This window comes from Geotrypetes seraphini, chromosome 2, assembly GCF_902459505.1.
Source record: "Geotrypetes seraphini chromosome 2, aGeoSer1.1, whole genome shotgun sequence".
Classification (NCBI taxonomy): Eukaryota; Metazoa; Chordata; class Amphibia; order Gymnophiona; family Dermophiidae; genus Geotrypetes; species Geotrypetes seraphini.
The window spans coordinates 442978254-443002768 of record NC_047085.1 but is presented as its reverse complement, the minus strand read 5'-3'; the positions used below and the strand labels follow the sequence as shown (position 1 = coordinate 443002768).

At 42.5% G+C, this 24515-nt stretch overlaps 1 protein-coding gene across 4 annotated transcripts in view; it reads right to left on the bottom strand.

Annotated features, from left to right (window-relative positions):
- Positions 1-9666: 9666 nt before the first annotated feature.
- The window catches only part of ACBD5 (acyl-CoA binding domain containing 5), a 96985-nt gene continuing 82136 nt past the window's right edge, over positions 9667-24515 (bottom strand). For 2 of the 4 annotated variants that reach the window (XM_033931411.1, XM_033931409.1), the window contains 3 exons: positions 13832-13885; positions 12679-12788; positions 9667-12397 (listed from right to left, as the gene is read on the bottom strand). In XM_033931411.1, coding sequence (XP_033787302.1) covers positions 12385-12397; positions 12679-12788; positions 13832-13885 — 177 coding nt within the window. In that variant the 3' untranslated portion in view covers positions 9667-12384. Of the gene's footprint in view, positions 12398-12678; positions 12789-12841; positions 13079-13831; positions 13886-24515 lie in introns of those variants that run through there. The other 2 variants (XM_033931410.1, XM_033931408.1) reach the window with 2 other exon arrangements.

Below are 24515 nucleotides of genomic sequence, written 5' to 3'. Positions count from 1 at the left end.
ATTGATGTGAGACTCACAGGTCTGTAGTTCGCTGCCTCTGCTCTGCAACCCTTTTTGTGCAGAGGAACGACGTTTGCTGTTTTCCAGTCCAGGGGTACTCTCCCTGTACTTAGGGAGAGATTGAAGAGCATGGCTAACGGTTTTGCCAGAACATCGCCTAGTTCCCTGAGCACTCTTGGATGCAACTCGTCCGGTCCCATGGCTTTGTTCACCTTGAGTCCTGACAGTTCTCTGTAAACATCAGCTGGTGTGAACTCAAAATTCTGAAATGGGTCTTCCTTGCTTTGCATTGCTTCCAGCTGTGGCCCGTGTCCTGGTGCCTCGCAGGTAAAGACCGAGCAGAAGTAATCATTCAGTAGTTTGGCTTTTTCAGAATCTGTTTCCACATAATTCCCGTCTGGCGTTCTAAGGCGTACTATCCCGTTTGCGTTCTTTTTCCTGTCACTAATGTACCTGAAGAATGATTTGTCCCCTTTCTTGATGTTCTTCGCTAGAGTTTCTTCCCTTTGAAGTTTGGCCTCCCTAACTGCCGTTTTGACTGCTGCAGACTTTGTCCTGTATTCAATGTTTGCTTCTTTTTCCCCGGTGCGTTTGTATGAGAGAAATGCTCTTTTCTTCTCCTTGACGAGGCGCGAGACCCTATCAGTGAACCATTGGGGTTTCTTTCTTCTTTGTTGTTTAGTTACTGATTTTATGTAGCGGATAGTTGCCTCCTGAAGGGTCGATTTCAAGGTTGACCACATAACCTCCACATTATCCGTTCTTTCTTGAACCTGAAGCGTCTGATGGACGAAGTCTGCCATTTGTGCGAAGTCAGCACCCCGGAAGTTGAGTACCCTTGTTTTTGTTTGTGATCTAGGAAAGCCTTTCCTAAGGTTAATCCAAACCATGTTATGGTCACTGGTGGCTAGCGGTTCTCCCACCGAGATCTCTGAGACACTTTCCCCGTTCGTAAGTACCAGGTCCAGGATGGCCTGGGCTCTAGTGGGCTCTAGTACCAATTGTTTGAGCCGTACTCCCCTTATGGACGTCAATATCCTCCTGCTATCACAAGTTGTCGCTGAGAGTGTGTTCCAGTCTACATCAGGCATGTTGAAGTCCCCCAATAGAACAACGTCCCCCCGTAAGGTGATATTTTCAATGTCATCAATTAAATCAGCGTCCTTGAGCTCCGATTGTCTTGGAGGTCTGTACACTACACCAAGGTACAGGCATTTTTCTCCGCCTCTGGCCAGGTTTACCCAGATGGATTCCCCAGTATACTTGACATCCGTGATCCTGGTTGTTTTGATATTTTCTTTGAGGTAAAGTGCTACCCCTCCTCCTAACTTACCCTCTCTGTCTTGCCGAATCAGGTTGTATCCTGGTATAGTTATATCCCACCCGTGAGAGTCTGTGAACCATGTTTCGGAAATCGCTACTATGTCTAGGTCTGCATTAACTATTTCTGTTTCCAGTTCTAGAAATTTGTTCCCCAGGCTGCGTGCATTAACATACATAGCTCTCCACTCTTTTTGTTTATTTAGCTCGTGTAGAGAGCAACCCATTTGAGTTAAAGTGTCCCCTAGCGATTCTTTTGCAGTAAGGGTACTTACCTTATACTTAGAATCGAAGTTTTGGTTTGCCACATCAGGATTGTTACTTACTGCTCCGGTGTAAAAGTGGGTACCCACCCATCTAAAAGTGGGTACCCACCCATCTAACAGATGTTGGCACTGTAATCTGGAAGCAGGGACTTTAGATCATTTAATTTTTTTCTGTCCTTGTATCAATGCCTTTTGGAAATCAATTTGGTCCCAAATTAATTCTCTATTGGAAAACCATGTAGCCCTATCCTATGATACAGTTTTATTTGGTACTTCTATGATATTGAGAAGCCAAATTTCAGCAAATAATAATAAATTGCTATTAGTAATGACAGGAGTTGCCATTCAGCATATTACTAGAAACTGGAAAGATTATACCAGACTCAATTACACCTTTTGGTGGAACTCACTATGCCATATATATAAAATGGAAAGAATAATTGCTTTACAAAAGGGGAATTATAATAATTTTAAGAAGATTTGGGGGCTATTGATAGCATTTTGTAATGATTAGACACCTTCTTACATAACAGAACATAGTTAGAAGGGAGGGAGGGTATTTAGAGTTATAATTTTTTCCTATTTTTGTTTATAATATATGTAATATTGAATGAATTTAATACTATTGTTGGAAGGGATGAGAGGGGGAGGGGTTTTTATTTATATATTTATGCTGATGTTTGATTAGATTTTCAAGTGATTTGTATGATCTAATTGATATTTTATTGTACACTTGATGTAAGAAATGAAAATGAATAAAGATTTGGAAAAAAAAAGAAGAAAAACACTTATAAAATAAATAGAATTACAGGTTGGTCATGCTTGATGCATAAAGGCTATAATAGTATTATAAAGGAGTTTTTTCAATGACCATATGCTATGTGGCATGGAGGTTGAATATATAAACCTAACCCTAACCTCTTTACTTACCCTTCCTTGAAATCATGTCACTACAAGAAGTACCTAAACAGAATGCTTTCATTCCAGGCAGCCAAACTGAACACATGGCTAGCAAAACCAATACTCGAGGCCACATCATACACTGACTTCAGAAAGTCTCTGAAGACCCGTCTCTTCAACACCACCTAAGTCTTTCCCCCTCTACCAGTTATATTCCCCCCCGAATGCCCACCCCTACCCTTCCTTCCTCCTCCAACACTTATTGCTGTATTCCTCTCTTACTCACATTGTATATATCCTCCCATAAAACAGCATTAAACTCTTGTATCCTGTTCATATTGAAATATCATGTATCTTATTGTTAACATCCTGTACCGGTTCACTCTGAAATTTACTTTATCTTATTGTAAACCTCCCTGGTACCTGCTCACTTTGTATTATCCTGTATCGTATTGTAAACATCTCCTGTTCCTGCTCACTTTGTAATATCCTCTTCTTACTGTAAACTTCCCCCAATATCTCATGCACATTCTCATTCATAAAGCTTATGTATCTCAAATCCCTGGTTCCAATACCTAGCTTATATCCTGTTCCAAACATATGTATCTTGTTGTAAACATATGTCTCCTGCTGTAAACACTGCACCCTCTCCCGGCACGATCCTCTTTGTAAACCGCTTCGAACTTAGGGTATAGCGGTATATAAGAAATAAAATAATAATTATTATTATTACTGAGATGTTTTCCTTCAGTGTATCACAAACTGTGTGCCATTTCCAGGTGTGCTGTGAGATGCCGGTGAGAAGAGGTGCCAGTGCCGGCTGGCTGCTAACAGAGGCACATACAGTGGTCAGTTGGCCTGTGCCTCTCTTCACCGGTGCCTCTGCTCCTCCTCACCTCTCCTTCTGAGTAACAGCTGCGCATTTATAGGTGCCCTCCTTCCACAGCCCCAAGATTAGTGTGCCAGAGCTTAAAAGGTTTGTGCCACACTACTTTATAACTGAGTGATATATACTTACTACTAGTTGAGTTATCTTAATGAGATTTTTGTAAGCTATTTAGCCAAGTTAGAAGGAAGTTATTCATTTAATTGATTACAGATTATATATCTGATGTGTGGAAGTAGGCCATTTCAGAAGTGTGGTAGGAAATGAGAGTAAGATAATTTCCAGGCTGTTTGGAGCTGGAGGGTGTGCCATGGGGATGTATGTAAGTATATTTCATTTTAGGATTCCTCTACAACTATGCAGTGTTTAGAGAATTTCTTTATCCAATCTTGTAATTTCATAAATTAGTTTAGTCGCAACCATTTGCAGTGTTTAGAAAGTTATCTCATGTGATGATTTATTGTAACACTGAATGTAAACTAACCCATTCTGAGCTCTTTGGTGAGGATGGGATATAAAACCAAATAAATAAATACCTACTGCACTGGAAAAAGAGGTTATGTACTTACCCTGATAAGCTGTTCTCCAGTAGATAGGTGAAAAATTCTAGTCCCGCCCTGTCCTTCCTGCGCCCACTTACTGTTTCAGTCTGTTTATGCTTCTCCAAGTTGTTCTTGGATGCCTCTCAGTCCTTGGGGGCTAGGAAGAATTCTGCATATATGTTACTTTTTCTATGGGTGTAGTGTCTGAGCGCCTTTGAGGCCTTGGTTGGCTTTCTGCAGTTAATATTCTAATGTTACTTCTTGAGCAGAATGGTTGTTCCTGAACTTGATTGCCTTGGGTGTCTCTACTTCACATTTATGTAGTGGCTCTCAGTACATGGATTTAACTGTAGGTAGAGCTAAGGAGCCCAGTGAAGTGCACCAGAGGGACAGAGAAAAAATCCATAGTGGATTCCTTCTGCAGAATACACGTGGCTATGGGGATACTACCCATCTGTCTAGAATGTTTCACCTATCTGCTGGAAAAGAGCTTACCAGAGTAAGTACATAATCTATCTTTTTTCATAATTTGGTATCTGTTTGAAACAATAGCTCTCAATTGACAAGATTTCCTTAAGCATCTGTCTTTAGCACATCTGTTGAAATTCCAGGGCTGTGCAGGATATTTCCCAATACTATGACAAGGGTACTTTAAGGTCAAGTACTGGCATTTTAGAAGTCATTTATTGGCATTCTAATTAGAGAATGACACGGTGAAAAAATTGGTCCCCGTCACCGCCCCGTCCCCGTCTCACCATCCCCGTCACCGCCCCGTCCCCGTCTCACCATCCTCTTCACCGCCCCGTCACCGCCACTGCCACCCCATTCACCGCCCCGTCACCGCCACTGCAATCCCATTCACTTTTCTTTATTTACGTATAAAGGAAACATTCTTTAAAACTTTAAAACTTAGTTAAATATTAGTTAATAACTATACAAAAACAAAACACGCAGAGAAAAAATTAATTAATAAAAATTCTCAAGACTGACACATTTTGATCACTAAATTTAAAATAGTTATTTTTCATACAGTTTTTCAATCACTAATCTTCCACCACCCCTGGGGCTAGCAATGCAAAAACAAACACGACATGTACTTTAAATGCTGCCGTGATTAGCATAGTGACCGCGGCTACGGCTGCAAGTCTCCCCTCCCCCCAGCGATCACGGCAGGAGGGCACCCAACCCCTCCTGTAGACCCCCCCAACGGCCCTCCCGACAATCGCAGCAGAAGGGTACCCAACCCCTCCTGCCGGTCCTCCCAATGGCCTCCCCTAAGATCGCCGGCAGGAGGGTACCCAACCCCTCCTGCTGGACCCCCCCCCCAACGAACCCTCCCACCCCGGAACCCCCTTAGTCTTACTTTCCAAGTTGGACCGGACGGCTCCTCACACGTATGGCCAGCAGGCTTGCCTCCGTCCAAATGAGGCGGGCCCGCCCCTACCCTGCCCAACCCACAGGATCCTAGGGCCTGATTGGTCTAGGCACCTAAAGCCACTCCCGCTATAGGAGGGGCCTTAGGTGCTTGGGCCAATCAGGCCCTAGGATCCTGTGGGTTAGGCAGGGGAGGGGAGGGGCGGGCCCGCCTCATTTGGACGGAGGCAGGCCTGCTGGCCAGACGAGCGAGGAGCTGTCCGGTCCAACTTGGAAAGTAAGACTAAGGGGGTTCCGGGGTGGGAGGGTTCGTTGGGGGGGGGTCCAGCAGGAGGGGTTGGGTACCCTCCTGCCGGCGATCTTAGGGGAGGCCATTGGGAGGCAGGGGAGGGGAGGGGCGGGCCCGCCTCATTTGGACGGAGGCAGGCCTGCTGGCCAGACGAGCGAGGAGCTGTCCGGTCCAACTTGGAAAGTAAGACTAAGGGGGTTCCGGGGTGGGAGGGTTCGATGGGGGGGGGTCCAGCAGGAGGGGTTGGGTACCCTCCTGTCGGCGATCTTAGGGGAGGCCATTGGGAGGACCGGCAGGAGGGGTTGGGTACCCTTCTGCTGCGATTGGCAGGAAGGGTTGATCTGACAAACACAAGTAAATAGCGGTTCCTAGAAGGGGGTACATTGGCCCGCGGGGACAAACCTGTTCACCGTTTCCGCGGTCGGTGAATGGCCTTGTCCCCGTCACCGCAGCGACTGCTAGTTTTCTTCCCCGTTTTCGGCGGTGACCCGCGGCTTAAATGCGGTGGCCGCGGGTAAACCGTCACCGTGTCATTCTCTAATTCTAATGCCTTTTGTTAGACTAAATGGCTCCTGGACATTCAGTCTATCTGTACTAACATTCCCAGGATCAAAATTAATTAATTAATATAAAATCCCAGAGTCTTTGCTGACATTCTGTTCCTATCTCACACATACTGACAGCCAGCATACAGTAATGTAAGCTGACACCTGTAACCAGAACTAAGAATAAATCTTGCAAACAAATTTTTTGGGTTTAGATTTAATCATACATTTCTAACATTAATACGTGAATAACATAACACCCCAAATATATTTATATTTTATTCAGAAAAAAAAATTTAGAAAGCCAGCAAATTTTTACAATGCAGTGTCCCAGCCAAAGGGGAAGTAATATAATTTTCAGTGTTTGCTTTTCAAGCAATAATACAAGCGACAGCAACAGCAGATAGCAGAAGCAGCGGAACTCAGTGTGGTATTCAAGGTTAACACAAAATAAAAATAAGGCATAGTCACCCACCAGCTACTGTGAAATTGACAGAGAACTCACAATAAGGATTCAGCAAATATTTTTTTCTAGAATTTCAGGTCCATGTTTTAAAATATGTTTCTAGAAAAATTATTGCTGTCACAACAACATGAAGATGAGATACTAAGGGCCTCATAATTGAAACTTAAATATGTCTATAAACCCGCCCAAGTCGGCACTTGGACAATCTAAAAGTCAGGTCGTCCAAGCGCCAATAATAGAAACAGCTTTTTGGACATATCTAGGGACATTATAGGCCTCTGAAGCCTGCTGTGTCCCAGAGCTGAAAATGGTGTTTTTGGAGGAATGGTTAGAGCGGGATGTGGGCTGACCTAGACTTAGTCATCCTGCAGAGATAATCAAATGTTTGGAGAGACTGCCTAGGTGAAACTTATTCGTTGAGTTTAGATAATGTAAAGACAGGTATAAGTGCCCAAAGGGTATCGAAAGTGACCAGATAACCATTGCAGGCACAAAGTAAAGACCCCCACACACTCCTCCCATGTTCAATGACCCTATTGCACTATCACAAAGTTCAGAATAAAAACGTACATAATTGCCTCCAGAACATCAGCACCTGGCATAGGAAAGCCTAGTAGAGCTGCACAGAGGTGGCTTAAGTAGTCTGGGGGTGGGGTGGGCTAGTGAACCATAGAAGATGACCCAAGCCCATAAGCCACTCTAACACTACATTCATAGTGGAAAATGAAGTTCACTGCAGTGCCCTGTAAGGTGCCCCACTGTTCTGTTGCAATGGCTGGGTGGCCAGTCCATCACAATACTGGCCCCTCTCATGGCAAAGGTCTTGTTCTTGATTTGGAACTTGGATGAATTTTTGGTCTAGAATGTGGTATAAAGATAGATGTAGTGGCGGTCTGGACGATCAAACACTTGGATGTATAGATATTCTGTTTTTCAAAAATTGTCTAATTTAGATGTACTCAAGAATGGACATTTTACTGGTGGTGACTAGCGCCCTACGTCCAAATCGGACTTAGACTTTTCTTTTGATTATGGCCCTCTACCTATTGCATTTTCAGCTCAATTTTCTCCCTTGCCAAGGGCAGATCTGCCTGCTTAAATTGTATTCTAAGGGCTGTCTGTGGACATTCAATGGTACTTAACCAGAAACTGCTGATGTGAAGTCTGGACTAAGCCAGGGGTAGGGGGTGGGGCAAGATGGAACCTCCAGTTATATAGGCATAGCCAAATTCAGTGCCAGTGCCTCCACAACTAAGCGACAAAATAGGACTATATAAATGCAGTCCTAACTTTGGCTACTTAGCTATGCTAGTGTTGGCATTGAATGTTGGGACTCCTAAGTCACTGATAGGATGTCCTTCAGCTCCTCCTGATCCCTCCAATCTCTAATCCCTCTCCCCCCCCAAAAGTACATTGGAACCTCCTCTGTTCTGCTCCCTGACAAGCAGAACTTCCCCCATTCCAGGGCCCTCCTTCATATCCCTTTGGCCTATCTTTTATACCTCTGATGGTCTGGGGCCCAAAGAGCAAGTACAATGCCTATTTATTCCTGCCCATTGTTGCTGCCATGACATATGATGGGCAGGAGCAAGTAGCTATCATTCCTGATCTTTGAACCCTAGACCACTAGGGATTATAAAGATAGGTTGGGGGCGGGGAGGCTACAGCATGTAGGTGGAGGTCTTGTTGGGGTGGGGGGGACTCCTGCTTTTACAGAAGAGATTGGGTAGGAAGTGGTGTTGGAAAGCTGGGGGGGGGGGGGGTAAGGGAACCTGACCATATACCCTTATGCAAGTCATGGCCTATATAATTGTATTATGCAGATACAGGCTAAATATCAGCCAGGACCTGCATCCATCCTGGCAGTAAGTTCTCAGCTGATCAGCCTGAATATTCTGTGCTGGTAGTACTTGGACATAGCTCAGCACTGACTATTGGGAATTAGTTCTGCCTGTAGTAGTCAAGGTTAAAAAAAAGAAAATAAAAAACTGACTACTGTTGGCTGTATCTTAACTGGATATCTAAATACTAAGTAGTAGATTTAGAACTAGGGGGCATGTGACGAAGCTACTATGTAGTAGATTTAAAACAAACTGGAGATTATGCCATAAATAATGCCCTGTTTTGGCCTGAAAGCTACTCGTTGGACTGTCTAGCTCTTGCAGCAGCTCCCTTGAGATGAGCACTGAGGACCCCTGATCACCCAACTAAAGTGCTCTACAGAAGGCTATGACAGCATGGCCCCTCCTACTGTTTCAGCAAGATAAGCAGTGGCTTTGGCATGAAAAACAGGTAAGATTCATGGACTTCCAAGGCCATCCTCTTCCAAGATGAACAGGTCTATCAAAATGGTAGGTTTTCTTCATGCTCTCTGCCTCATCATCTGCCTGCTCTGTGCCCCAAAGAAGCCATCTTGGATATCCTAGATCGGTCAGGCATACAGCACAGAGCATGCCTGGTGTGTTGTCTGACCACTGGCTGCTACAACTGCTCAGCCATCATGCATACAAGCCTGTGTACTGGGACTCCTGAAGCTAGGCCAATCAACCTCTCCACTGCTATACTGTACTCCGTATGGAACAAATGTAACCTGTGCCTCCTCAAAGTACCTGCAGTTACCCTGCAATACTAATTTTGGGGGGGTTAAATTTGACAAAGAGGCCCTGTTAAAGCAACAGCTAGCTTATTTCCAGTTTCTATACTGCACTATGCTTCACACTGGGGGAGAAGACAAAGTCTGCTTAACTAGGGAGACAGCTGCAGTTGCGCCCTGGGTCCAGCTAGGATTGCGCTTAATCAGAAAAGAGATGATACAGACGGGCACCCTGGGAACTCCCAGTTGATCCAGCTTGACCAGGAAGGACAGACCTTAAAGTATGGCCCCAGTCCTTACTAACATTCATGCTGCAACAGTCCAGTAATCACCATCGGATGTAGCAGGTAATTTGGCTGCACTCCTTATACCAGTACTGATGTCACTGAGAAAGTTCTAATGTGTTCTGTTTTCTCTGTGTGTGGTTGTTGGGACTGGTCTTGCAGGATGAGATGGAAAGAGTTTTGTATCAAGAGTACAGATGCATATTTCATAATATGTATTGTCTCACTACACCCAATTTTGTGATCTTAACACAGAAATTATTCTCTTGAGGCAGTTACATGGGCAACAACAGTAGGCAAAGGATCCCACCACATCGGGATCACTGTTTTAAAATTAACAAGCAAAACTCTTTTCTACATATACGCATCTAACTCTACTGTTGGTTTCTTTTTTTTAAAAAAAAAGCCAGACCAAACCATTTACTAACATTTGACCTATTGTTTCAGCCCTTAATTTGCAAATTCCTCCAACAGTATTCTGCAGGGGTTCAGATAGCATAAATTTAGCAGGCAGATTTGATGAATGCCAGCTGATGCAATACACTTATGCAGGTCATATCAGCATATTTCTACACAGAATAGCATTTCAGCATATGTATTGATGCATACTGAAACTAATACAATTTTTTTCTGCTCAGACTCGTATGCAGCTCTGGCTGCTCTTCCCCACTATTTTTTTAAACCCATGCTCTTCATAGAGATAATGAAAAAAGTTGATGGACCCCCATAAGCTCACATTAAAAGGAACAGACATTAAAGGCTCCTTTTACGAAGGGGTAGTAGCAGTTTAACGCGTGCTCAACTGCCGGACGCGCTAGCTGCTACCGCCGCCTCTTGAACAGGCTGTAATTTTGGGGCTAGTATAGGGGTTAGCGTGTGATTAAATGTCGTGCGTGTTAAAGCTGCTACCGCGGCTTCGTAAAAGGAGCCCTAAATCCTCAGATACTTACCTTCTATAATTCCTCAGACTTAGCATTAAAGCCATGCAGTGGGGCAGTGTAGGAAATAACCTTACCATTGATTTTAATATGCTGGTGTCTAACACAAGGCTTTGCCCGGGGTTATCTTCTGCACAAAACCCTTCTCTGCATCGTGCACAGACAATGCACCAACATTGCGCTTATGTTTGCATACTTTTTTGGTGCAAACCCCACCTTCCCTTGAATTCTTTAGTACTACAGAGTAGTTCATACTTTAGGTCTGCAATCATTGTTCCCCTTTCCCAACATTAAATGCTCTTATTGTGCAAGGAATTAGGAAGCAGAAATGCAACTATACATCCCTAACTCCAAAATTCTATCTTCAGCCGATTCCGATCTGCTTGCTTCTAATAGTACATTGTATTTTACGTATCTGAACATGTTAACAAACATAGCTATTCAATTCCACAGAGTGGAATTCATTTTAGAGAAGTAGATAAATTATTTCCTTGTTGTTTTGATTGGCTAAGTTTTAAAACAATTGTGTGCAGATGTGTTTGGGGTGGAGCGTTGTGCAAGTGGAGAAGAGTACAAACGGAAATTCCTTCATTAAGAAAATTAAAATTGAATCTACATAAAATGTCTTAAAAACAAAAAGTCTAATTTAATCACTATAAGTGACATTGCAGCTGCATCCTCAAAGGCTGATGCATGTGCAGTTTTATAGTCAGCATTACTGTTGATCAAAAACAGCATGAAGAAAAATCTGATATCAGCATTGAGATTGACATGCTGGAGTCTGCTGAATAAGAGGTCTGTTCAAAAAGTTCCAGGACAGTTTGAATTGTGCATCAAGGGGAAGTTCTTTTGAGAGGTGGAGGCGGCGTTGAGTAACTTGAAACCTCGTGAGTAACCTCCTTTTTTCCTTTTGCTGATATCTGTTTTCATCTCCAAGCTAGAGCAGTTTTTGTGAAAGTGTGTTTTCGTGATCGGCTATTTTTCATCATGTGTGACCTCAGCAGTGCTATAGCCTGAAGTTCTGTTTTAAATTCGGTAACATGAAATGTTGAAGGTGGCTTATGGGGAACATCACTACTACACACAAAAAATTATAGTAGTAAAGGACAACTATGATCACAGAACCACTGTATAAGCTTATGTGGAACATGTCATAAGTCATGAAAGTGTTTTGAATGAGTCAAAATTTTTGAATTTTGTGCAAAAACGCGATAACGGTTCTTCCTCAGTCACCTTACTCTCCTGATTTGGCCCTTGTTGACTTCTTGTTTCTTAAACTTAAATCCACGCTGAAAGGAAAGTAATTCAACATCATTGAAGATAAAGCAAAATTCAGCTTTTGGCGATTCCTGAAGATGTGTTTAAGGACTGTTTCTAGATGTGGAAACGACATTGGGAAAGTATATACACAAGAAAGGGACCCAAAGGAATAAGTAAGATTGTATAATAAATTTTTATAAAATCAATCCTGGAACCTTTTGAACATACCTAGTCTATATAGTTTCAAACTCTTAAATTATTCAGGTAGCACTGAATATCAGCACTAGTAGGCCCCAAGTTATGCAGCAGGCAACCATGACTTTGCAGGAAAAGGCCAGTTAACTGCATAAATCATTTTGAGTATGAGTTTTATCAAATGAATTTCAAATTAAGAGATTCACTATTACAAGACTTTCCATTCCATACCTTAAATGCACCTTCATTTCTGAGATATGCAGTGAATTTAAGCCAGGTCTTGGTGGAATGCTGATTAGGAAAGTTGCATTCTATAATGCTTAATAATTTAAAAACAGTTCATATTTGTTCAAGGGCGGATATTATGTATTATATTTTAATTGCAACCTAGTAGCTAATACTCATTCAAGGATCAGCAATATTAGTCCATATAAAGCTAATTACTACAAGCAGCAAAAGTAACCACTGCTGATCCATGAAGAACCTCCCAGTGTTTTATCTTCATCACCATAAACTGTAAAATTTCTCAGTTTGGTTTTCTGCAAGAGTAAAATTAAAAATTAATTAAAAAATGGCCATCATATTTAAATAAATTTTCTTTTGAAATAAACATTATATATCAACTATAAAAGGAGCCAAATGCAATTAAAAATGCACTACAGAGATTACTGGATTCACAAGTGAAATTGGAAATCAGATGAGATTCATCCTTACTACGGAGTAGCTCGGGTGGGACGCACAGCCCATGAGAGAAAGGCACTTCATACTTCACAATTCCATATGTGACATATTTCATCTGTATACACATACAAGTCTTTACCTTCGTTTTCGTTGAAAATATATGTGCACCAACCACTGGGTAATAAACGGCCATAATACAGCTAATGTCAGGGCGCATGGAGATATTTCAAAGGGCCACCAGGATGGTCTCTAATCAAAAGGGCACAAATGAAGGAGTCAGTATATTTTATTAGGTCAAAAGTGTATTTATTTATCCATACATAATTACAAATGTAGGCACTGAACGCTTTATATATGATGCTTTATCTTTATTTTGACCTGGTCTCTCAACTCTGCTTGCTGCTTGAAACATGAACTTCGACTACTGGAACATAAGATTTCCACATCTCATTTTGCACAAACTCCAGAAAGTTGCTAGATATTCTCATAAGCATTGAGACAGCTGTTGAATTAATGCTTTGATGGAAGTGATAATGCACCTATACAAAATACAAATTGACATTCAATATTAACTATTTGCTACACTCAGCATATGTTCTATAAAAGGCAGTATTTTGTTTTCTATTCTTTTTAGAGTACAAGTTGAGGTATCCTAAATAAGATAATTATTTTTATTAAGCAACATTAGGTGTTAAAAATGCTGCTTAATTAAAAAAAAAAAAATAAAAATAAAAAAAACACTTTCTGGATTTTGTGCAAAATAAAATGTGGAAATATTGCATGTGTGGCTGCATACTTAATAAAGCAAAAAAGCCTAATGTAGGATGTGCTAAAGCATTATTCATTAGTTTTGTCATTTGTGCATGCTAAATGTGGGGTAAATATATATATTTTTAAGAGGGCACATCAGGGACCTTTATTGTGCATTCTTATAATAGCTACTTAGCATGCAACAATTGATGTGTTAACTGGTTAGTGCATGGATATTTCTGGAGCCCTTGCTGCCTCGAAAATAGGTGGTGATAATGCTCTCACAAGCAGAACTTTATAAACGATGGCAAGCTAATGACAATATTAGTGCACAACCATTACTAAAGTAAATAGAAAATCAGAAATTTTATGGCTGCGGTAAAAATGGCCTTAGTGCATGGGAATGACCTGATTAAAGGTGTACTAAAGCCATTTGTTACTGCAGCTTAATAAAAGGAGCCTAAATACATAATGTACTAATTTCATAGACATGTCTAGTCTTATCTTAAATGTCCTCCTTAGTAATCAGATTGCAACCTTACCCTACTGGCAGATGAAGCAGGTGGATAAGTTGATTGAAGCATTATTGATCTTGCCTATAAAATATAGTGCAAAGCTTGAAAATTGTGAACAATTTGGTAAGTCTAATTCATGCAAAAATGTGTGATATATTGTTATTATTTTAGATTTATTAGCCACCTTTTCAGGCAAAGATTCACTCAAAGTGGTTTATAAATCATTGAACTGTAATCAGGTACTCTTAACTATCTCCCTATCTGTTCCGGCAATAGAGGACCAAGTGACTTGCCCAGATCTAAGATCTTGACATCAACAATCAAATATTCCTTGCTAATGCAATCACAAGATACATATACTAGGCCTTGTATTATAATGGTGGATATGATCTACCCCTGAGGCTCAAGCTGCACACACTGGTTGGACCTGGCACGTAATACAGGTGATGCATGCTCAGGACAAGAGTCAACAGAATGATCAATGAGGATGAAGAAAGATGATTATAAACCACTGCTATGGCAAAGGAAAGTTTACTGAATATACACAAACCTTACATGACCATGTTTCAGTAGATGCCTGCAGCAGAGGGATAACTGATCTCTAGAGTTTCTAACTTCACTAATTCCACTCAACTTGTAGCATCTTTCTATCAATGTTAACCAGCAGAACATTGCTAAATCCATTCAAACTGTAACATCTTCTAATTATTGTAAACTGCATAGAACTTCACGGTCCTGCGGTATATAAAAACTGTTATTATTATTATTTCTACAAGCAAAATTAATACATCACATAACTTAAAATGTAACAAATGCAAATTAACTAAAACAAAGAAAACTTGATGAAGCCATACTGGTGAAAACCAAATGCCATTATAAAATGATGTACTGAACATGACTGTACAGGAAACCAAATATGCACATGAAAACAAAAAGCTATTTCTTCATAAAATTCCAAAACACAAAACAACACAATCCATCCAAATAGCACCAAAAGGTTCCACAAAGAAAATGAAGCAGCAAAACAACAAAAAGATTGTGGAAGAGTTTATAGTTTCATAAGCATCCAATTAACTTAAAAACAATCCACAAAGGATGCATACAGTCACTAGTGACCCACAAGATAAAAACCAAATAATGTATAAAATACAAATGACTGAACATGGGCCATGTTTCAGAAAAATAAAAAGGCTTTCCTTGGGGGTCTTAGGGTCCCTGGCTATCTTAAATATAAAAACATAAAAGTTACCAAAAAAAAAAAAAAAAAATCCAAGTAGTTAAGAGGCTACAAGCAAATAGCACTGTACACAAGCTTCCAATGCAGGCTGTTTTGCTGCATACAATTCCCAAATCATCTTTTGCAATCATTACCACTATCAATATACTTGTCAATAAGCTGTAAGATAGCAACATATAAATCCAACAGATAAATTACCAAACTCTAGAAATTGGTGGAAAAATGATTAAAAAAGTGGACAAAAAAAGCACGCAATCTCTCGAATCAAACCTACATGAAGTCAGATGTTATATCACTTATATGCCATGAGGCTCATAACACTGCACAACAATTTTTTGGTTAAGTCTTGATTCCTGAAAAGTTTTTGGTGATTATGACAGGTACCAACTTGGTATGCTCAAATATGGTTTTGGTTTTACTGCATCACGTAAGAACTATGAGAAATAGACATTTTTATGTTTACTGACAATAAAATATATAGTCAAGTTTACGTTTCGCACAAGCGACTAAATGAAACAGAATTAAAAGTGTTTTGCTCCCGAGTTTCTTTTATATTCAGTGTCTGGTGCATCACGTTGTAGCATCCAACAATAGTCGGCAAGCATTGACGGATTCCAATTGCCCTGGTATCGTTTCTCCATCGTAGCTATGTCTTGATGAAACCTTTCACCGTGCTCGTCACTCACAGCACCGAGATTTGCGGGGAAGAAGTCCAAGTGTGAATGGAGGAAATGAATCTTGAGTGACATATTGCACTTCATTCTCTTGTATGCTTTGAGAAGTTTGTCTACCAGCTGAATGTAGTTTGGGGCTCTGTAATTGCCCAGAAAATTGTCAACAACGTCTTTCAAGGCTTTCCAGCCAATTTTTTCCGGCCCAACTAACAGATCTTCAAATCGCTTGTCACTCATAACATGTCTGATCTGGGGGCCAACAAAAATACCCTCTTTGATCTTGGCATCAGTTATTCTTGGGAACATCTGTCTTAAATAACGAAAACCTTCCCCTTCCTTGTTCATTGCTTTCACAAAATTCTTCATGAGTCCCAGTTTAATGTGAAGAGGAGGCAAAAATATCTTTGTCGGGTCAACAAGCGATTCATGTGCTACATTTTTCTGTCCTGGAACTAACTTTTTACGGAGTGGCCAGTTCTTTCTAGAATAGTGCGACTCTCTGTCTCGGCTGTCCCATTCGCAGATGAAACAGCAGTACTTTGTATAGCCAAGCTGCAGTCCTAGTAACAGAGCAACGACTTTGAGGTCTCCACAGATATTCCAGTTATACCTGGTTGATAAGACACTTATGGGAGAAAAAATTGTTTGCATCCAAATATAAGAAAAAATCACGACAAAATTGAAGATTTCTCTGAAATGGTACGTGATGGGTAATTTTTGATGTAATATTCATGATCAGCACCCAAAATTCTATAAGAAACACCCAGCAGTGTTCAGGAAGCAAAAACTTTGTTGTGCAGTGTAATCAAAACTTTGAAATGCCGAAAAACCAGCCCAAGTCGGAATTTAGATATCTTAATAGACTAAGTCGGGAACTCCCTACAGTCATTTCCTCATGGCGATCTGCACTGGGCAGGAGTGTAGGAAGATCGCTCCTGCCCCGAAAGCCCTCTAGACCACCAGGTAAGGCCGGGAAGGCGGCAGGGAGATGGGGGTGGGTCAGAGCCGGATAATCACGGTTTTTCACCATTTGCAGTCCGGCTCTGCCCGTATCCCCCTTGAATGACGAGGGAGAAGTGTACTCTACTTTTAGCTAGTAAAAAGAAACCCCCTCTCTTCCTTTACTTCTGAGAAGTTAGTTTCTCATCTGCTTGGTTCTCTGCTGAATTAAGGACTTTAGTCCCACCCCTAGGTTTGGTTTCCTGTACACTCTTCATGTTCAATCCATCATTTCACATTGGCATTGTATGTTTTTTAACCAGTACAGCTTCATCTTAACTAAAACAAGGAAACTTAATGTCTGTTACATTTTTAAGTTATATTTATATTAATTTTAATTGTAGAAATCACACCCCTAATGTAGGCACCTGGCAAAAGGTGACTGTGTTGGGTTTGTGTACATTCAATAAAAACTTTTCTTTGCCATACTGGTGGCTTATGGTCATCTCTCTTCATCCTAGTTGAATACAGATTGTTTTTCCTTTGCCTCTTTTGGACCAGAGATAACGGAGAGCAGCCTTACTCCCATCAGGTTACAACTCCAAGTTTCCAAGTTTATTTACAGTTTGATATACCGACCAAACAAGTATCTGGACAGTTTACAATTGTTAAAATTAGAGTTTAAAAAAGTAATAATAAAAGTAAAATAGGGTAACATAAAAACCAAAGACAAAGATACAGACAAAGTTGATACAATAGGCACTGGGGGAGGGGAAGACTCAATTACAATCTCTCTAGCCCTGGAAAACAAGAGTTTCTAGAGTCATCTAGATCAGTGTTTTTCAACCTTTTTTGGGCAAAGGCACACTTGTTTCATGAAAAAAATCACGAGGCACACCACCATTAGAAAATGTTAAAAAATTTAACTCTGTGCCTATATTGACTATATATAAAGTAATTCTCTTGAATAGGAATCAAATAAACACAAAGAAAGTATTTTATAATGCTGCCACCGCCAACAACACCGTTGGTGGCGGTGGCACTCAAGTGGCTAAAGAGCCGCAGTTTGCCGGCCTAGGGACAACACTGGAGGGTGGCCAGCTGTGCACCCCCTTGGGACGTAAACCCGGGGTGGGGCAGACCGCCCCCCCCCACCCTGGTATGCCACTATCTGTACCTCACTCCCTCCCTATGACCAAAAATTCTCCTTTCTTCTATTCCCCGTGTACACAACCATCTCTTTCCCTCCCTTCCTCTCTCCAAAGTCCATGCCTTCTGTGTCCAAACACTCATTCCCTCCCCCACCTCAGCATCTCTTTCTCTCCCTTCCTCTCTCCCAAGTCCATTTCTTCTGTGTCCAAAAACGCATTCCCTCCCCCACCTCAGCATCTCTTTCCCTCCCTTCCTCTCTCCCAAGTCCATTTCTTCTGTGTCCAAAAACGCATTCCCTCCCCCACCTCAGCATCTCTTTCCCTCCCTCTCTCCCAAGTCCATGCCTTCTGTGTCCAAAAACGCATTCCCTCCCCCACCTCAGCATCTCTTTCCCTCCCTTCCTCTCTCCCAAGTCCATGCCTTCTGTGTCCAAAAACGCATTCCCTCCCCCACCTCAGCATCTCTTTCCCTCCCTTCCTCTCTCCCAAGTTCATGCCTTGTGTCCAAAACGCACTCCCTCCCCCCTTTTGTGTTCCGTGTTTGCCTCCCAGCCCATCTTTGCAACTTTCTCAGCAAAACGAAGCTCAAGCCGCGAGGCTTGTCTTCTGCTTCCTGCCTGCCCTGCCGCGCACTAATAGCCGAACGGAAGTATTCTCTGACGTCAGCGCTGACGTCGGAGGGCAGGCTTTGCTTAAGCCCTCCCTCTGACGTCAGCGCTGACATCGGGGAACGCTTGCGATCGGCTATATGTTAGCTGCAGGGCAGGCAGGAACAGAAGACGAGCCTCGCGGCTCGAGATGTGTTGAACTCCGCGGGTCCCCCGTCCAGCTCTCTCCTGTCCACGTAGGGCGGACCGCCCCTTTCCCTAGACTGGTGGTACTGCCCTGATGGCGGCCCTGACCGTACGGCACACCAGGCAACATCTCGCGGCACACTAGTGTGCCGCGGAACAGCGGTTGAAAAACACTGATCTAGATACACCATCCATGGAAAATGTGGGGTCAGATAGACGACAATATAAAGGCAACATGGCAAAAAAGCAATATACAGTTTGTTGCAGTTATGTACTGCGGGTGCTATGTTAGTCTAGCTCAGTCCACCCAGCCAGTCAGGTTTTCAAGATACCCACAATGCATGTGCATAAGATAAATCTGCATACAATGAAGGCAGTGTTGCTTACCCCCAGAGATATCCACACAAGTAAAATAGGGAAAAATGATTAATACTGGCAGGCAAATACTTAACAAAACAAAAAGCTTTGCAATAAAGAGATATCTTTATAAGCGTACCATTAAATTAGAAATATATTTGTATTTATATATGCTCATAGAAGTTGAGAGACTGCCAAAATCTAAATGGATCAACAGAAACATACTCAACAGGATACCATTATTGAACTAAAGATAGTTTTGAAATGCAGTGTGTGCAACAATCTTCTAAAAGTGTACTTATCTCGAATGTATTGAAACGGAACCTTTCCCCGTCACTGCACCAGACTATGCATTGCCGGAAGTCCCTTCCAGCGTGACTGTTGGAGCAACATGCAACCTCCTCTTCGACCCATTTAAAGGGCCCAAGCAGGTAGGTACCTCCCGATGGGCCCTTTGAGTGGCCCTTTGAGAGGACCAAGCAGGACCAGCAGGAAATTATACCTGTTGCTCACCAGCTACTACCTTAAGATAACCAACCTCGGGGACACATCCTATACCCAACCAAGAACCAAACACTAGCTAGCAAATCACTCGCCAGAATGACAGCTTCCTAACTGTGAGTAATAGGCAAGCCTAGAGATAGAGTAGACCTTTCAAACTTTAATTTCACCTTAGCAGTATGAGATGGAAAGGATTACTTGAAAGATGAACACTAAAATCTTACTCTTATAGCCTGAACACTTGTAGATTTTAAAATATAGCTTATGGTACACCTATAGCTTAGAACTCACATTGCTTTAATCTAGTAGCTTTAAAACTCTCTTCTAATCTAATCAACCACAATGAAACCCTCGCCCACTCAAATCTTACCCCTTCTATGCCTCATTAGCCTCACAGAAGTTTAAACCACACTACCCACTAGCAGAACCATCTCCTCTTGGCACTCCACCGGACAAAGGCCCAGGCCCCAAAATCCACCCACCATATTTAAGGTCTACTATGGAACACACCTGAACCTCATTCCTATCCTCAGGCTCAAATGCACTCCAAGCAAGAGAGCAAAAAAATAACCCCTTTCAGAAATCACACTAATCTAAAACTTATTGCAAACACAAATTAATCCCCCCCCCCCCAAAAAAAAAAAAGCCTTCACTAGAGTGCATGTATATCAATGCAAGATTGGTGATAAACAAACTATTCCTTCTAAATGAGTTGATCTCAACAAACAACCTGGAACTAGCCTCTCCTATTGAAACATGGCTAAAAGTGTCAAACAGTCCAGAACTACCCCACCTCTGTCCACCAGGATACATTATCATTCAAATTCCTAGAAGAAACAGGTGAAGAGGTGGCATAGCCATAATATACAAGAACACATACAATGTTACCCTGACAGATTCCACCATCCAGCCCAATCTAAAATATATAGAATGTAAGCTGGAAGACAAAGTCAACTTAACTGTAAACATCATTAGTATCCCCCCAAACTCCCAATCAAGCGCAAGTACAAAACTGCTGGAAATAATATTAAGCCTTGCCTGCCAATACATCAGACTGCTTATTCTTGGAGATATCAACATACCGCTTGAATCTACCAGCAACAATGAAGCCAAACAGTTCAAAAAACTGCTAGAAGACAGCCAAATCACTAGCATGCCATCGGGCCCCACACATGAAAAAGGTCACACCCTCAACTTACATCCACACCTTCAACATCAAATGGACCCCGGTCTTCTGTCAGACCACTACCTCCTCAACTTCAACCTGAACCTTGCTATAGGAAGTCCAGACATCAAAACCCCCAAAAGAGAAAAGCTGACAGGAGGAAAAAATCCTACCCTTTTCTGGAAAGCACAGTTACTTACCGTAACAGGTGTTATCCAGGGACAGCAGGCAGATATTCTTTACGCATGGGTGACGTCACCGACGGAGCCCTCGGTACGGACCTTTTTACTAGAAAGTTCTAGTTGGCCGCACCGCGCGTGCGCGAGTGCCTTCCCGCCCGACGGAGGAGAGCGTGGTCCCCAGTTAGTATAAGCCAGCTAAGAAGCCAACCCGGGGAGGAGGGTGGGACGTAAGAATATCTGCCTGCTGTCCCTGGATAACACCTGTTACGGTAAGTAACTGTGCTTTATCCCAGGACAAGCAGGCAGCATATTCTTTACGCATGGGTGACCTCCAAGCTAACAAAGAGGGAGAACATAAGAACATAAGAACATAAGAACTGCCATCTCCGGATCAGACCTTCGGTCCATCAAGTCCGGCGATCCGCACACGCGGAGGCCCTGCCAGGTGTACACCTGGCGTAATTTATAGTCCACCATATCTTTATATGCCTCTCTTAAGGAGATATGCATCTAGTTTGCTCTTGAAGCCTAGGACGGTCGATTCCGCAATAATCTCCTCTGGGAGGGCATTCCAGGTGTCAACCACTCTCTGAGTGAAGCAGAACTTCCTGACATTAGTCCTGAACCTGTCCCCCCTTAGCTTCATTACATGTCCTCTAGTCCGTGTCAAATTGGACAATGTAAATAATCTTCTCTGCTCTATTTTGTCGATTCCTTTCAGTATTTTGAAGGTCTCGATCATATCCCCACGCAGTCTCCTTTTCTCAAGGGAGAACAATCCTAGTGTTATAAGTCTGTCCTCGTATTCCAGTTTCTCCATACCCTTCACCAGTTTTGTTGCTCGTCTCTGCACCCTCTCCAGCAGTTTTATATCCTTCTTTAGGTAGGGAGACCAATGTTGGACGCAGTATTCCAAGTGTGGTCTGACCATTGCCCTATAAAGCGGCATTATAACTTTCTCCGATCTACTCGAGATTCCTTTCTTTATCATGCCCAACATTCTATTTGCCTTCTTTGCCGCTGCCGCGCATTGTGCCGACGGCTTCAGGGTCCTATCTATCAGTACACCCAGGTCCTTTTCTTGTTCACTCTTCCCCAGAGTTGCACCTGACATTGTATACTCGTATTCCTTATTCTTATTGCCTAAATGCATTACCTTGCATTTCTCCACATTGAACTTCATCTGCCATTTCTCCGCCCATGTTTCTAACCGACACAAGTCGCTCTGGAGTTTCTCTCTATCCTCCTGCGATCTGATCGCCCGGCATAGTTTTGTATCGTCTGCAAACTTGATGATCTCACTGGATGTTCCTTCCTCCAGGTCATTGATATAAATATTAAAAAGGATCGGCCCAAGTACCGAGCCCTGGGGTACACCACTAGTCACTTTCTCCCAGTCGGAGAACTTCCCATTTATGCCCACTCTCTGCTTTCGGTTTTCCAGCCATTTGCCTATCCATCTTTGTATATCTCCCTCTATGCCATGGCTTTGTAGTTTCCTGAGAAGTCTTTCGTGTGGAACTTTGTCGAACGCTTTCTGGAAGTCCAAGTATATTATGTCCACCGGCTTCCCACTATCAATTTGCTCGTTCACGGTCTCAAAAAATTGGAGTAAATTCGTCAAACATGATTTCCCTTTCCTGAATCCATGTTGACTGGGTTTCATCAAGTCATGTGCGTCCAAGTGCCGGACTATGCTATCAGTGCTTCAACCATCTTGCCAGGGACAGACGTAAGACTCACAGGTCTATAGTTGCCCGGTTCCCCTCTCGATCCTTTTTTGAAAATTGGGGTGACGTTCGCTATCCTCCAGTCGTCCGGTATCTGTCCAGTTCTGATTGTCAGGTTTGCAAGTTTTTGCAATAACTCTCCGATTTCAACCTTCAATTCCTTTAAGACTCTCGGGTGAATTCCATCCGGTCCAGGGGATTTGTCACTTTTAAGTTTGTCGATCTGATAGTATATCTGGTCTAAGTCCACTTCAACTGTGGTGAGGCTGTCTTCTATTTCTCCTGCAAACACTTTCTCCACTTCAGGTATTGTTGAGGTGTCCTCCTTCGTAAAGACGGACGCAAAGAAGGAATTTAGTTTGTCTGTGATTTGTTTATCTTCCTTGATGTACCCTTTTCTTCCCTGGTCGTCCAGGGGTCCCACTGCCTCTTTTGCAGGTTTTTTCCCTTTCACGTATCTAAAGAAGGGCTTGAAGTTTTTGGCCTCCTGGGCTATTTTTTCCTCATATTCCTGTTTGGCATCCCTCACCGCCTTGTGACATTTCTTCTGATCATCTTTATGTTTGTTCCAAGCTTCGGTTGTCTTTATGCATTTCCATTTTTTGAAAGAGTCCTTCTTTTCTTTTATGGCTTCCTTCACCTGTATGGTAAGCCATGCCGGTTCTCTTTTGCTCTTTGTTCTCCGATCTTTGGAAATCCTCGGAATGTAGAGATCTTGTGCTTCTGTGATAGTATTTTTCAGTAGGGACCATGCCTGATCTACCGTTTCAAGTTTGTCCACCATCTTCTCGAGTCGTTTTTCTACCATGGCTCTCATGCGATCGTATTTACCCTTTTTAAAGTTTAAGGTGGTGGTTAAGGTTTTGGCATGTTTCCCTTTCCCGATGTCAAGTTTAAAGTTGATTACATTGTGATCACTCGTTCCCAGTGGAACCATGACTTCCACTTCTGTTATCGGTCCCGTGAGGCCATTTAGGACCAAGTCCAGGGTGGCGTTGCCTCTTGTCGGCTCTTTTACCATTTGTTCCAGGAAGCAATCCCCTAGCACCTCCAGGAACTTGGCCTCCTTGCCGCAGTTGGAGGTTGCTAGTTTCCAGTCTATCCCTGGGAAATTGAAGTCTCCCAATATAATTACATTGCCTATCTTGCATTCTTGTTTGATTTCCTCCATCATTTCTGAGTCAGTTTCCTCCGCCTGTCCTGGGGGACGATAGTAAAGGCCAATTTTCGTATCTGCGCCATATTGACCAGGAATTTTGATCCAGAGTGACTCAAGCTTCTCTTTCATTTCTGTTGTAACCATTTCAACAGAATCTTTTCCCTCCTTAACATATAGAGCAATACCTCCACCTTTCTGCCCTACTCGATCTCTTCTATACAGTTTGTATCCCTGTAGTACTGTGTCCCATTTGTTTTCTTCATTCCACCATGTTTCTGTTATGCCAATGATATCCAATATGTCATGTCTTGCTATTGTCTCTAGTTCCCCCATTTTGTTACCTAGACTTCTAGCATTCGTATACATACATCTAAGTTCCCTTCGTGTTACCTTTTTGGACCTTCTACTCTTGGCCGTCCCTATAGTTTCAATTACGGTATCCTTTACTGCTCCTATGTTATCACCCTTGTTTGCTGTGTGGTCGTCCCCTCCTGTGTCCGAGTTGTCCCTTCCTGCTTTTTCTCCCTTATTGGCTGTGAGGTCGTCTTCTCTTGTGTAGGAGTAGTAGTCCTTGGCTTCTTCGTCGGGGCATCCTGCTATCCGTGCCATCGACCGGTGGTCGACTGTCGGCTTTCCCCTATCTTTCAGTTTAAAGCCTTCTCGATTGCCTTCTTCATGTTGCCTCCCAAAACTCTTGCTCCTTCCTTGTTGAGGTGTAGTCCGTCCCTTCTGTAGTACTTGCTTTTTCCCCAGAACGCCGTCCAGTTGCGCACGAAGTCGAAGCCTTCTTCTTCGCACCATCGTCTCATCCAGGCGTTGATT